At 34.0% G+C, this 14460-nt stretch overlaps 1 protein-coding gene across 1 annotated transcript in view; it reads right to left on the bottom strand.

Annotated features, from left to right (window-relative positions):
• ATF7IP2 (activating transcription factor 7 interacting protein 2) overlaps nucleotides 1–14460 on the bottom strand; it is a 52823-nt gene that overhangs the window by 14787 nt on the left and 23576 nt on the right. Inside the window, exons 2-6 of the mRNA XM_039885318.1 lie at nucleotides 11940–12802; nucleotides 10786–10910; nucleotides 6995–7129; nucleotides 5861–5959; nucleotides 1717–1850 (exon numbers count right to left, since the gene is read on the bottom strand). Of these exons, the coding sequence (XP_039741252.1) occupies nucleotides 1717–1850; nucleotides 5861–5959; nucleotides 6995–7129; nucleotides 10786–10910; nucleotides 11940–12792 (1346 nt within the window). The 5' untranslated portion in view covers nucleotides 12793–12802. The remainder of the gene's footprint in view (nucleotides 1–1716; nucleotides 1851–5860; nucleotides 5960–6994; nucleotides 7130–10785; nucleotides 10911–11939; nucleotides 12803–14460) is intronic.

Below are 14460 nucleotides of genomic sequence, written 5' to 3'. Positions count from 1 at the left end.
ACCCAACTTTTATGGATTGTTGAACTTGGTTTGCCAGTCTCTTGTTTAGAATATCTGTATTTATTTCATGGGTAAAAGTGGACTGCAATTTTCCATTTCTGTAAAATTTTTAAATTGATTTTAATTTTAGTTATACTAGATTTTAGTACCAGTGTCCTAAAATGAACTGAAGAATATTTCCTCTTTTTTTTTTCCCTTTGGAATACAGTAAGTCCTCACTTTACATCATCAATAGGTTCTGTGACTTTAAGGGAAAAGACTATAGCGAAACCACTTTGATCATAGACTAATGGATATAAACAAGAATTAAATTCCTACAGCATCTCGTCAACATTACAATGAAACAAGGTTGAATGAACCGTCATTATTCAAGGACCTGCTCTAGTCTGTTTAAAATTTGTGTTTCTTCCTTAAATGTTTTACAAAACTTATTATTGAATCCACCCATGAGAGTCAAGTGACACATTTGTGACACATATTCTCACACTCGCCAAGGGCTGAGGGTTCTGCCTGAAACAGTTTCACAAATTTCAGATTGGAGTTTAGGTGGACTGTTCATATCATAGATATAAGGCTCTTCTTTACTTTTGTTATCAGCATTTAATTTTTTTTGTTATTTTAAGTTTTAGCACATGCATCAATAAGTGGTAACAACAAAGACTCACTGAAATGTGACTCTTGTCTTCTTGAACTAAATAAATGCCTTCTTCACAGCAACTTCCTGGTTTAAAACTGAAATATGGGCCTCTCAATATCATGGAATATTAGGTTTTCCCTGAAGAGTCAAAACTACATGTATAGTCCCAATATCAACAATCTACTGCAAATGGTATAGACCAGACTGCTTCTCATTCGTTTTATAGCGTCCTTGAGTATACACAGTTATTCTGGGAAAGGGTGTTGTACTTCAGACAATGGCCATCATTTAATTCACTTATTTTTGCTTGTATATTTTCCTCTTTTTAAAAGCTGAGGTATAATTTAACAAATAAAAGTAAAACCATCAGACATTTTAAGTAGTAAATGTTAAGACTAAATAATATTATAAAGCTCAGAGAAACTGTTGAGAATCATCAGCGAAGAGAAAATAATTCATTAAGATGCCCTCCCCCCACTCCCCACTCACCTCCTTGAACATTAATCCAGGCCTGGATCATCAATCATGTTTGTTAAACTAAACTACTTCTTCCCTACCAGCTCCAAATATTTTAAGCTAGACTGGAGATTAGATGTCTCAGCTGCTCTGTGATTCAATTACGCAAATAATTTAACCCACTGACTCTAATTTGAAATTATCATGATAGTACTTTAAAAATGTGCAATTTTAGGCACTTTCCCCCTAGTCTTACTTTCTTAGTCTTACTCTTCTATCCAATTTTTTAAAATTACTGTTTGATAGGGCCTTGACTTTTCTGCATGTTAATCTGGAAACTACTGTAGTGCTCCAGTCACTCACTCCAGATACCATACCACAGATGGAAAGCATCACAATGAAAACTCGACACCTAACCAATTCAAATTTATTTAGTATTGTTAAAACAAATAAGATAAAAGCTTTGGAGAACCAATTCTGTTCCATCATTACACTATTCCTATGTAAAGCTTCATATAAATATAAAGCTTTAAGTTATTTTATGCTTAATTAAGAAAAGGGTATATCTTTACAAGTATATATTTAGATAAATAAGTTTATGCATTTTTTGTGGAAATGCCTACCTTTCAGAAACAGCCTCATCATGATCCAGTGACAAATCAATCTTTTCACTTGCTTTTTCTGAAAGGTGAGAAGGTTCGGAGTTCACAGATGTCTTTCTTTCATATGGACTATTAACTGACTCTGAATTTGCAACCTGTCAATTGGATGAGGAAAAACCAATTGAGGGGATGGTTAACAATTGTTTCCTTCCACACAAAATTGATGATAGGTAAAATTTCACTTGGAAAATGTTCTTAAAATAGTCTTACAAATATATGGCAAGACATATATTAAATTATAGATATGTCAATGGCTGAAGACCATGATTGCTGTTTTCTGTCAAAATGAATTTAAAAAAAAATTCAAAGAAATAAAAATGATAGTACAAATTAACTTTCCCTGAATGGAAAGAAGGAAAAATGAAGTACCTAGACACATTTTATTTCTATTATACCAAGTTTTAGGAATTAATAAACATTAGAATTTAACAAGGAAACTTTTTGCTTTCGTTATACTTTTAGTAATGAGTCAGGACCAAAAATAAATAAAATTTCAACTTGCTCTTTCATTTAATGAGTTTTGTTTAAAACCTGGGAGCTGAAACATTTAGTCCATGCTTTGGTTAAGAACTTGAAGTATTTAAAATATATGTGTCTATTAATTAATACAAAAGGATCAATTGCTTGCCCAATTCATGGGCTTTTCTGATAGACAGCATGAACAGAAAGATACACAAAGGCAGAATTCTAAAATGTTATTATATTACATGTATAGATTTTATATGTAGAAATAGGTTCAAACAACAGTGTAAAACAATAGCAAAAATAGTAGTATTCTTTCAATTCCAGGACAAGGTGGCATAGACTCACTTTCCCATGCTCCTCAGCTCTAAGCACCACTAAATACCCTGGAAATTATTCAATGGATAATCATAAAATCCCTATGAAAGGTGAAAAGAGGGCAGGCAGTCTGTCTGGGGACCTCAAGATTGAGAAGCAACACCACAGTGAATTCCTTGAGTTTTCTTTTGATTATCCATACATCCTACACTGAGTGTCAGAAAGGCCAGGGATCCATCCTTCTCCCCAAACCTGGAGCAAGGTGGTTAATCTCCCACTCCATACCTGCAAAATCAGCAGCCAGTTTCATTGCAGCAATAGTGTCAACTGAATCCCCCCTGACACCTGGGGCAGCAGTGGCCCTAACTGGCTGCAGTGCCAATGTTAGCAAAGCCCAGCCAGGAACCAAACCCCAGGACTCCACCCCTGGAACAGCAGTGGGCCAGATCCACGGCAGTGTCAATGGGGCCATCATCATACACTTGTGGTGTGTGCGGACTACTGAAGCATCAGCAGTGTTCCTGCTCCACAGCTGCAGGTCCAAATTACTGCAGTGGCAGTGACTACAGGCCAACATTTCCTGAACTTTCCACCCACATCTCTGGGGAGGCCAGGCAGCACCAGCAGGGATGGAACAGGAGATCCAGTGGGGCCGTAAGAACGAAGCCAACCAGAATAGCACTGCAAGGACTTTGAAAAGTAAATTGTCGCTGGAACTAGAGCTCACAACAGGAGTCCAAGACTACGCAGTAAATCTAAACAGGGTAACTGCCTACTGAAAGAAAGTCAAATGCCTAATTTCTTCAAAGAGCTCTCTGTGTGACTGAATATTCTGACTTTTTGATCTTTCCAAGGCTCTAGCAAAAGCTTGTCCTGACACACTATTGGCTTTCTCTCCAGATCATAATTTTCTGACAGTGAACTTCCTAATTTTAGGGTCTTTTGCAATTGGGACAGGCTTAGAATTTCCCAAATCAAGTCTTCCTGGTTTGTTTTTGCTCAACAGTTTCCTTTATCTCTTCTCTCTTACATTTTACTATAAGAAGCAAAAAACCAAGCCAAACCTTCAATGCTGTGCTCAAAAATCTTGTCAGCCTAATAAAATTTCATCACTTACAAGTTGTTTTCCATATCACTGAGGGATATAATTCAGCTAAGCTTCCTGTCACTATGTAAAAAGAACCCCCTTTCCTTCTGTTTCCAATATCATGTTCCTCATTTCCTTCTGAGCCCTAACTTGCAGCCCTTAACATCTATATGTCTACAAAAAGTCTGTTCAAGGCAATCAGGATTTTTAAAAAATCACACTTCTCAATATTCTTCTAGGCTCTACATTCTTCTAGCCTCTCATTACCCCATCCAAATCCACTTTCACATTTTCAGGTATTTGTTATGGCGGCACCTCACACATTCTGTATTAGTTTCCTGAGGATGCTATAAGAAATTACCACATGCTGGGTGGTTTAAAACAACAGAAATTTATTCTATCACAGTACTGGAGGCCAGAAATTTGTAATCACTTTCGCTAAGCTAAGATCAAGTTGTTTGCAGGGCTGCATCCTTCTGGAGGCTTCAGGGGAAAATCTGTTTCCTTTTTCCAGCTTCTGGAAGCTGCCAGCTTTCCTTGGCTCATTGCCCCTTCCTCTATTATCATTCCAACCTCTGCTTCTACTGTCCTATCTCTTTGTTCTGCTGCGCCCTTCCTGACTCTTTTTTATAAGGATCCTTATGACTATTGAGCCCCATCTCTAAGCTTCTTTTACCATGTGAAGCAAGATATTCACTGGTTCTACAGATTAGGTCATAGACATCTTTTCAGGGCCATCATTCACTGCTATCAACCATCTTGGCAGAATTAACACAAAAGTGACAATTACAGAACATTACAAGTGTACATACAACAAGGGAAACTATATCTTGGACTATAAGTGTCAATAACAATCAAGATCGAATTTTACATAGTATATTCTCTGACCAAAATTAAATTAGATTATCAATAAAAATAACATGCAAAAAAAACTACCAAATGTTTGGAAATTAAACACATTTCCAAATAACTCATGGTTTAAAGAGTAATACCATAAAGGAAATCAGAAATTATTCTAAACTGATGGAAAACAAATACTATATATCAAAAATTATATCTGCACTAAGAAGTACATTATCTAAGCACTGAGAAGATGCTTAAAAGGTGCTTAGGAAAAAGCACTGCTTACAAGGCAATTTATAGCTTTATATGTTTTCCAGTAGAAAAGAAGGTTAAAAATTAATGCCCTTTCTCTTCTAAGAAGCTGGAAAAAGAACAAATCATATCCGAAGTTAGTAAAAGAAGAATAAAAAACAGAAAAGGGAAAAGGGATAGAGAATTAATAAGATTTTAAAAACCCTAGGCAAGACCAATTAAGAAAAAAAAAAAAAAGTAGCTTACCAGTATCAAATGAAATAGAGCATATCACTACAGATCTACAAATATTAAAAAGATAAGGAAATTTTATCAATAACTTTATGCTAACAAATTCAACAACTTAGATAAAATGGACAAATTCCTTCCAAAGATAACTTACAAAACTTATACAAGATGAAATGAAAAAATCTGAATTTCCCGAAACCTATTAAATTAATAGAATTTTCAAGAAAAAGTCTTCCTACAAAGAAAGTTCCTTGCCCAGATAGTCTTCAGAGGTGGATACTACAAAACATTTAAGGAAGTAATAAAAATATTACATAAACTTTCAGAAAACAGGGAAGGAATATTTCTCAATTCATTTATTCAGGCTAGCATAAATATGACACCAAAGTGAATAAAGACACTACAAAAGAAATTCTTGTATATATACTGAAGATTATATTTAAATTTTAAGTATACATTGCAAAGTACATTTTGAAACAAAATACATACATATGTATATGAATGTACCAAATATAAACATGGCTTAGGGGATGAAAAGACTGACAGATACATGACAAAAATAAATATATTAAAATAGTAAAGGTAGAATTTAGGTGTTGTGTATACAAATATTCACTGTAAAAGTACTTCAACTGTGTTGTATATGTTTGAAACTTTTCATCATGATAAAATGGTGGGGAGGGTAGTCTAGGCAATCACAAATCATATCTCTACTTACTTTATGAAAGTAATATAAGTCGCATTTACTTTTGGCTACCTAAGGGTGTCTTCCCCAGAGATAAAGTCACAGGAACATTCTAAGTATCGATTTATTGCCTTTTTAGCTTCTTAGTTTGGAAACATATTCATTTCTTACAATTCAACTACTTATGTGGGTCAACCAAGTTATTAAAACTCCTATGTGTTTATACCAACCTTATAGGCTGTATTACTGGATAACACGTTTGGCTGCAAACAAGTCCTTTGAGATAACAATACTTTTTTAATACGTCTTTGAAGTTTTGCTATTTTTGCCTAGAAGAAAAAGAGGAAAACAAATAAATATGAAACCAGAGTACTAAATAATATACTGAGATGGAGGAAAAACTATTTGCCAAAGTAGTGTTGTGAGACTAGTGTTGCATCCACCCAAATAAATGAGAAATTCTTATATAAGCCAAAGATTTAAATCACGTTTGATGCATTCATCAATGGATGAATGGAAAAAGAAGATGTGTATAGTTACAATGGAATACTATTAAGCCGTTAAAAAAAGATGAAGTATTGCCATTGTGACAACACAGATGAACCTTCAGGGTATTACGCTAACTGAAATAAGTCTGACAGAAAAGGACAAAATCGTGTAATTTTACTCAAACAAAAAAGAAACAAATCAAACCAAACCAAACTCTTAGGTATAGACAACAGACTGGTGGTCACCAGAGGGAAGGAGGGTTTGGAGGACAGTGAAATGGGTAAAGGGGCCGAATGTTTGGTAACGGATGGAAAGTGGACTACTGGAGGTGAGCATGCTATAATGCATACAGATATTGAATTATAAGGTTGTACACCGGAAATTTACATAATGTTATAAACCAATGTTACCTCAATAAGAAAATCACGTTTGATGCTAGTATGACATTCTAGAATGGAAGATAAAAACATCAAACTTATAACATTCATAATAAAATTAATGTTGGTAGAAACACCACTCAGCAAGTAACCTTAGAAGATTAATACAAAAATAACGACAAAAAGAAACCATGAAAAATGCTTGAAACAGGTTGTACAAGCTCAAATACAGAATATATTTTGAATTAAAAGAAACTGCCTATGTATTAAGCCTGTCAATCAACACCGAAAGGCTGATATTTCTAAAAGCATTTGTCAAGGGCCAATACTGCTGAGATAGAATAAATTCTATTACCTACAGAATCTGATACGTCAGGTTTATAGACAGGGATCATATTTGGGCCTGCCTTTATTGTTTTCTTTTCTTAACATACCAAATATCACCAAATTCTACTTTTTAAAAGACTCAAACGAAATCAAATGAAATTAGAAACTTACGAAGAGTTCATCAGCTATTGCTTCATGTTTATTCCTGCACTGTGTCTTCCCAATGCGTTCGGTCAATTCTTTCAGTTTGTTATCAAATAGTTTGTAATTTATACTACAGATCTCCTGTCGAATCAAATGTTTGACCTAGAATTTTAAAATAAAAACCAAAACACCCCACATTTCAAATTTAAAAGCAATTTTATTTCCTACTTCTTAAAAATAGCTTTGTTCTTTTCTGGATTTACTGTTAAGCAATAAAATATAGTTTATATTTTTATGTTTATATTTATATTACTATAATAGTAAGTTTTATAAAAGTCGAATATCAAATTCAGCAGAGAACACCTAATATTTAAATATACGTATAAATTAGAAATTAAATTCTCTTGATTTTAGTTTCCTATAGTTTCAGCTGAATCCCATAACATATATTAATGAAACAAAAGTCTATGTCTCATTTATATTTTGTAATGACCATTACTGAAACCTAGTAGTCTCTAAAAAGGAACTCCATTTATCTGAAAACCAGAGCCCAATAAAAAAGGTTGGTTGGTCTGTAGCTGATATGAAGTAAATTATGAAAGTCTGAGCCTTGACCCTGCCATTAGCAAGGTATATGACCTTTAGGAAGTCACAACATATCTGAGCTTCATTTTTCTTGTCCACAAATAGGTAGCTAATACAATGTTGAATGAGTGGTGCTCACTGGATTTTTATAAGAACATAAAAAGATAACATGCAAAAGAGTTCCATAAGGTGGAAAACATTGAATTGATACAAAGGAAGTAAATATACAAGATAATATCTTTTACTTGCATAGTTTTAGGGGTGACTTTCTTATTGTTAAAATTGAAAGAAGCCAGGGACATTTATGTGGTGACTAATGCTACCTGGCATGGTATTTTAACAGATCACAGTAGCTATCATATGAAATACTGATGTATTTTACATTTGGTTGGTTTTTACAAAACAGATTGCCCTATTTTCAGGCAGCATAATTAATCTCAATGCCCACTGATATGAGCAGCTCTGCTGAGCCATACATTTAGAAACATCCACTGTAGTTATTTGCTCAATGTGTATTGTCCTGTAAACTATTTTCATAACAAAGTAGGTAGTCTCTTAGCAAAAAAAACCTGTCACAATATATTTAAGGTATTTATTAGTAATAGTTACAACTTTCCCTTAATATCTTACTTCTTGGTGCTCAAAACTGGAACATAAAAGTTTCTATGTTAAACTCTTTTATACTGATTATCGCCTGGATGATTAGTCATATTCAGTACTTTTATTTGATTATTCCCAAGGTTTTAGCCTTCTCATTTCAATTGTTCTTATTCTTCAACATTACTGTTTACTTGATTTTTTCTGTAATGCTTCATTAATACTTCTTCAATGGTTCCTCAATATTATTAGACATGACTGTGATTACTTTTACGACTTTTAAATATTTGATTAAATTAAGTGCTTAAAATACATGTGCTATGTAAATAAATGCTCAGAAACACATACCATTTTTACTGACAGCCATTACTTGTCACTCATGTGTGGTTTTAATGGATTATTGTATGCTTACCAGTTTACTGCCTGGGGTCATAATGCGAAGCTCTAACCCAGATGAATCTTGGAGACACATATTTAAGTGTTTTGAATAGGGGAATATTGTTTTGCTAACAAGCAAAGGCTATACAGTGTTTTTCAAACTTCTGTGGTGAGGAAGAATCACATGGGATACTTGTTAAAATAGTAAAATTCCTAGGCCCTCCCCTTGACTTACCAAATAGAATTTACTGGAAAGGAAGTGGAAAAGTTGTATAATTAACAAGTATCACTAATTATTTTTATCAGGTAAGTTTGAGATGAGTAGCCTAAAACAACAGTCCTCAACTATTAGAGCTCAAGAAAACACAATTTAAACAAGTACTTCTGGTGATTCAGATAGAGGCAGACTCTTAAAACTCAATTTTGAACTGAATGTCCACCAAGGGGGTGATTCCTCTTGGTTAGAGTGGACATTTGTTCTCATTTAGTGGTGATGTTCCTCACACAGAAGTAAGACATAATCACCTCCACCAAATACCTCATGAATGTCTTCTGCTGATGGTAATGTGTCCAAATTATGAAATCAGATGGAAGTCCTAGATACAATTTGCAGATTGTAGCCAAAGTGGCCTAAAGATTGGAGAAAGATTCGTGGGTAGAAAGACTAACTTGGATTTTAGAAGAAAAACCTCTCTACTTCAGTAATTTAGTTGGAACCAACTAGCCAAGATCCTTGTGAAATCTCAAGAGGTAAGAGTCAGCAGTTCCGGGGCTCTCAGTAGGAAAGAACACTGTCAGAATGGGAGGCGCTCTTCCACTGGGATTCAAACAAGAAAAACAAACAAGTGTTTAGAAAGTTTACTGCTTGGACAGGAATCAAAACATCTAGTGAGGGAAAGCCAGCTATTTAGAGGTAGGTAAAAAGATAGGGATTAGCTAAAACCCAAACTGTCTGTGGAGAATGTGCAGTAAACTTCTGGGCAGGGTAGATAACAAAATAAACTGCATTCCCTAAACCTCACTGAGAAGGACCATTTTCTGTGTCCAAGTATTTTGTGAGGCAGATAATAGTGAATGAAAACCTTGATTTTTTCCATGCCACTGAAATGAAAACTTTCAAAGAGTAAATTTTGTTTATATCTGTCCATATCAGAACATATTTCTGAATTAAGCTACTCATCTGAAATTAGACACAGCTGTAATCCCCAATCTTTTCCTTAAACTAGATCCATGCTTACCATAATTCTGCTACCACTATCCTGCAAACAACAGAACACTTATATTTTTTATCAGTGTCTCTTTTGGTCTTTCTGGAAGAAAACAAGAGGTAGAAAGGGAAAAATTGTTGACTCGTCAGTTAAGCTGATTCTGCATGAGTCTCAAAATGTTTCCAGTTATTATGTGAATACACATTCGTATAATATGTAACTATATAATTGTACTGGTCTGTTCTTGAAAACAGTAGTGTTTTTGTTTTTGATATCTTGTTAGCAGGATGGTTTGAACTGGGACATTTTTTTCCATCACAGCTGACAGGGATTAATTTACTACTTAATGACTTACTTGTAGTATTCAAGTGGCAAATACTGTAAAATAGCAGATATAATCATCAAAACAAGACCCACTAAAATTGAAGCTCATTACAGTTAAACTCAGAGTTGGTCAGATATGTATGGCAACTATACAGTACAATGAGATGAAATGGGGTAAAAATGAAAGCAAAACATGCATTTAATAATACTATAAAGCAAAATGTCAGATAACACAGCATATCTCTGTAAGCTTGGAAATTAGGGCAAGTAAACCTGAATGTAATAGGACATTGCAATTAACTGGGCTGTCTGAGCCTATGAAGTTGTAGACAATTGTGGTAAGGTCTACAAATAGCTATAGATGTAAATCAAAGAACTCCATGATTAGTACAAAACAGACTGTTCAGCAAAGCTCAAGGTCATACAGTATCTGACTCACGAAGAAAGCGGAATGTAGTATTGACTAAAAAGCCCATTCTCTTTCTACGATAGCACTCTATCTAGGTTACTCTGCAAAGGATCATTCCCAAGAAACTAGAGGTATTTTGGTAATGTAAATAATTATCTTTCCCTAATACTTCTGTTATTTTAGTTTTCATATATCAGTTTTGTATCAAGTGAAATTCATCTGTACTAAGTCATTGTGGAGATCAATTAACCTTTACCATTTTTTACTAATCAAAAGTAAAATTTTCGGAAGCAAATATTTAAGCCCCAATATTTTACCTGTTCCAGCAATGCTGTTTGCTTTTCCAGAGCTACACAAATATTTTCATTAATTTGCTCTGAAGTTTTCATGCGCTTAACATTTTCTTTGTTTTCTGAAAACATCCTCTTCTTTTGATTATGGCCTTGGGGAGATGGAAAGATCAGAGATAAAAATATTCCTTCTAATGAAGGAAATGGGAATGCTCTAATTTAGGGACTCTCTAAGCAAATGGAAAAACTAAACTGTGACCATGGAAGCATTTTTTAGAAAATGAAGTTGTATAAAAAATTATGACAATCTAACTTTTTAAAAAAATGAATATCCTAGATAGGGTTCTGGTTTCAGATACACTTTTCCTTCAATGTTAATACACATTTAATACTAACGAAACCTGAATAAGTTATAGCATTTAATCCTGTATGTGCAGTTATTTTAGTGGTCTTATAGTATTTTTATAAGCAGTTAGACAGTCTTACATATTTTTAATAGGTAATCCTATTTTTAAGTAATTTAAAATTCATCTTGTTAAATGATCACTCTGTAGCCTAGACAAGAACATAAAATTTATCCTATGAAATCAGTTTGTTTTTATATTTCATTAATCTACAAGAACACTCCATTTCTAATGAAATATACTTTTACTATTTTAATGATTTTATAACCTTAGACCTTCCTTGTTTAATTATTTGATGCGTTTCTCTCTTGCTCTACACACACGTATGTATGTATATGTGTATATATTCTCATCTATCAAGCTCATACTTGACGTGATTAAAAGGTCAATTCTATGAAAAGAAATGGATTCACCAACAATTTAAAAAATCTACTTTCTCTTTCAACTAGCCTCCTTATTAATCTAATAAATAAAACTTCAAAATAAGAAAATATGTAGGTGAAAGAAACCAAATAATTACCATAAACCATTTTTGATTTTTTGTACTCTTAAAAGTGATTGATTTCTTCTTTGCTATAATCTACTTCCCTCTGGATATGAAGGATAACATTCCCCTTCCCCGAGAAGAGTGGTTCAGAAACAAGACACTCTGAAATAATTATTACTATTCACTTTTTTCCTGTCTGCATGTACTTAACTGTTTCTATATGAGACTATAAAGTCGCCCAAAAGAAAATGACTATTTTTTCTCCAAAAGGTATACAAATAAACACTTACTGTTATTATTATCTGTGTCAAGTGATGATAGCCAAATTGAGTCTGTATTTTTACAATTTGAAATGCTTGAATGACAAATTCTACAGGATTCTTCAGTTTTCAAAATGTCAGCAGCACAGTTACGAGAAATGACTGAATTCACCAATGTAGGTATTTTATCAACAAGCACAAAACGGGTATCTGCACTTAAAATCAAAACATCATTTTGCTTTTTATCATGTGACGCAGAATTGGAGTCTGTTTCAAAATGAGAATTCATCTTGTCAATTCTCTTATCATCCAAGATATTGATTACTGTAGACTTTGGCATTTGAATTATACTACTCAGTACACTGGGTGGATGACTAATGGATCCCAGATTACAATCCTCTTTGTGTTGTTCAAGTAAGGATCTTGTTATATTTGCCTGACATTCAAAATAGTTTTCTGAAGTGTTTTGTGACAAATCTTTTGCCTCTTGGGTAGACAGTTTCCTGGGAGATTCTATTGTTTTACTTGGCTTTTGGCAAGGGCACACAACTTGTTCTTCAATATGTCCCAATCTTGTTTTCAAATCAACAATTTCTGGTGGTTTTATTAAATTCTGAGAAAATACTTCATTTTTCTGTGAACATACGAAATTTCTGTTAGAGTCCATAGACGAAGCATCATTTTCAGAATGTCTGCATTTGTTACTTATGACACCAGTACTTGAATTCTGGTTACCACTTGAGACATTATTCCCAGTTGCTGCTATTTTCAGTGCTTCAACATTCTTTGACTTATTCAGGATCTCTACTTGCTTCCGACAACTTGCAGGCATTGTTTTTTTGGCTTTTAATATCTTCCGTTTACTTCGATCTGGACTTGCCATCTTTCATATCCTAGAATTGAAGATACCATATTTAAATGCTTTTCTCTAGCAGACAAAAACTAACATTTATTTACAATATTAAAATAATATTGAGACTATCTCCCCAGATTTGAATATTTTTATTGAAAATTACTTTTGCTATAAATGTACAAGTAATTTAATTTTTTTCTATAAATCTAAACTATATAAATTATAAATTTCTATTGTCTGTAATCCTTTATTTGATGCTAAGCCTGATAATTTATCTGGCCACTTTTTGTAATATCACCTCACTGCTATAACCATTAACCTCTGGTTTAAATAATCTAAGCAGGGCATACTTTAGCAATCTAAAGATTAAGTTGCATTTCTTCATAAAATTAAGAAAGCTGTTGCTATCTGAAAGCATCTTGAGAGAAACAAAGAATAAGGATGCTAAAATCCATCTGATTCTGATTGAGAGCTGTATTCATCAGTTAGCTCAATATTATGAGACTAAATGAGTTGAGAACATTCAATTTTCTACACATAGTGAGTGGCACCTTTTTAAAGCTTTCCTAATATTCATATTTCCAAAATAAATGGTACTGCATGAGTAATTCTCAATACTCATGAGTATAAAGCAAGCACGAAGATATGCAACATATTAATTCAAATAAGAAAGCCAATTTAGGTTTTGTAATACTTAATTCTAAATTATTTTTCATAGTTTAAGAAAAATCTACTACATAGCAGAGAAATACTTTAGTATTTATCTCTCAGTATCCACATCAACTTTGATCTGAACCGGAGGTATATAAATGTTTTAAAAGAAAGGAATACTGCTGTTTTGCTACCTGTCCCCCGCCTTCATAGGTCACACGTCTGATCTTAGTACAGGCCTGTCTCAGTCAGCTCTGCCCTACCACCTGGCTAAAGTTGATGTCTGATGGTGTGAAGGAGGACGTCTACAAATTGGCCAAGAAGGGGCTGACACCCTCACCAATCAATGTGATCCTGAGAGACTCACATGGCATTGCATAAGTGACAGGCAATAAAATCTTCAGAAGTCTTAAGACTTCCTCCTGATTTCCCCGAGAATCTCTACTATTTAATTAAGAAAGCTATTGCTATTTGAAAGCATCTTGAGAGAAACAGAGAATAAGGATGCTAAAATCCATCTGATTCTGATCGAGAGCTGTATTCACCAGTTGGCTCGATATTATGAGACTAAACAAGTCACCCCCTACAATTGGAAACATGAGTCATCCATATTCTCTTCCTGTTTGCATAAATTTCTGTATGTACTCAAGCAACACAATTACTACTTAATTAGGAAAAAAAATAATGCAAGACTTCTTGTCAAGATAGGGGAGTTGGTAAATGATGTACTTGCCTCCTCCCATGACATCAAATTTACAACTAACTTATAGAAATACTATCATTGAGAACCAACTGAAGATTAGCTGAACAGGAACAGAAGTCCTATATCTAATCTAAGCATATAAAGAAGCCATGATGAGACTGGTAGGAAGAATGGAGATGTGGAACAAGTAGGTCCAACACCAATGGTGTGGCGATTAAGAATTGGAAGGGATACCATGGGTATACAGGTTCCCCCTGATTAGTGAGAGTCCCAGCCCCACGTTCAGCTTACCAGCCAGGAGCAAAAGTGTTAGGAAGAGGAGTCCCCTCGCTGTGAAACCAGCA

This window comes from Pteropus medius, unplaced genomic scaffold, assembly GCF_902729225.1.
Source record: "Pteropus medius unplaced genomic scaffold, Ma_sr-lr_union100, whole genome shotgun sequence".
In the NCBI taxonomy this organism is placed as follows: domain Eukaryota; kingdom Metazoa; phylum Chordata; class Mammalia; order Chiroptera; family Pteropodidae; genus Pteropus; species Pteropus medius.
This window is presented reverse-complemented; position numbering and strand designations above follow the sequence as displayed.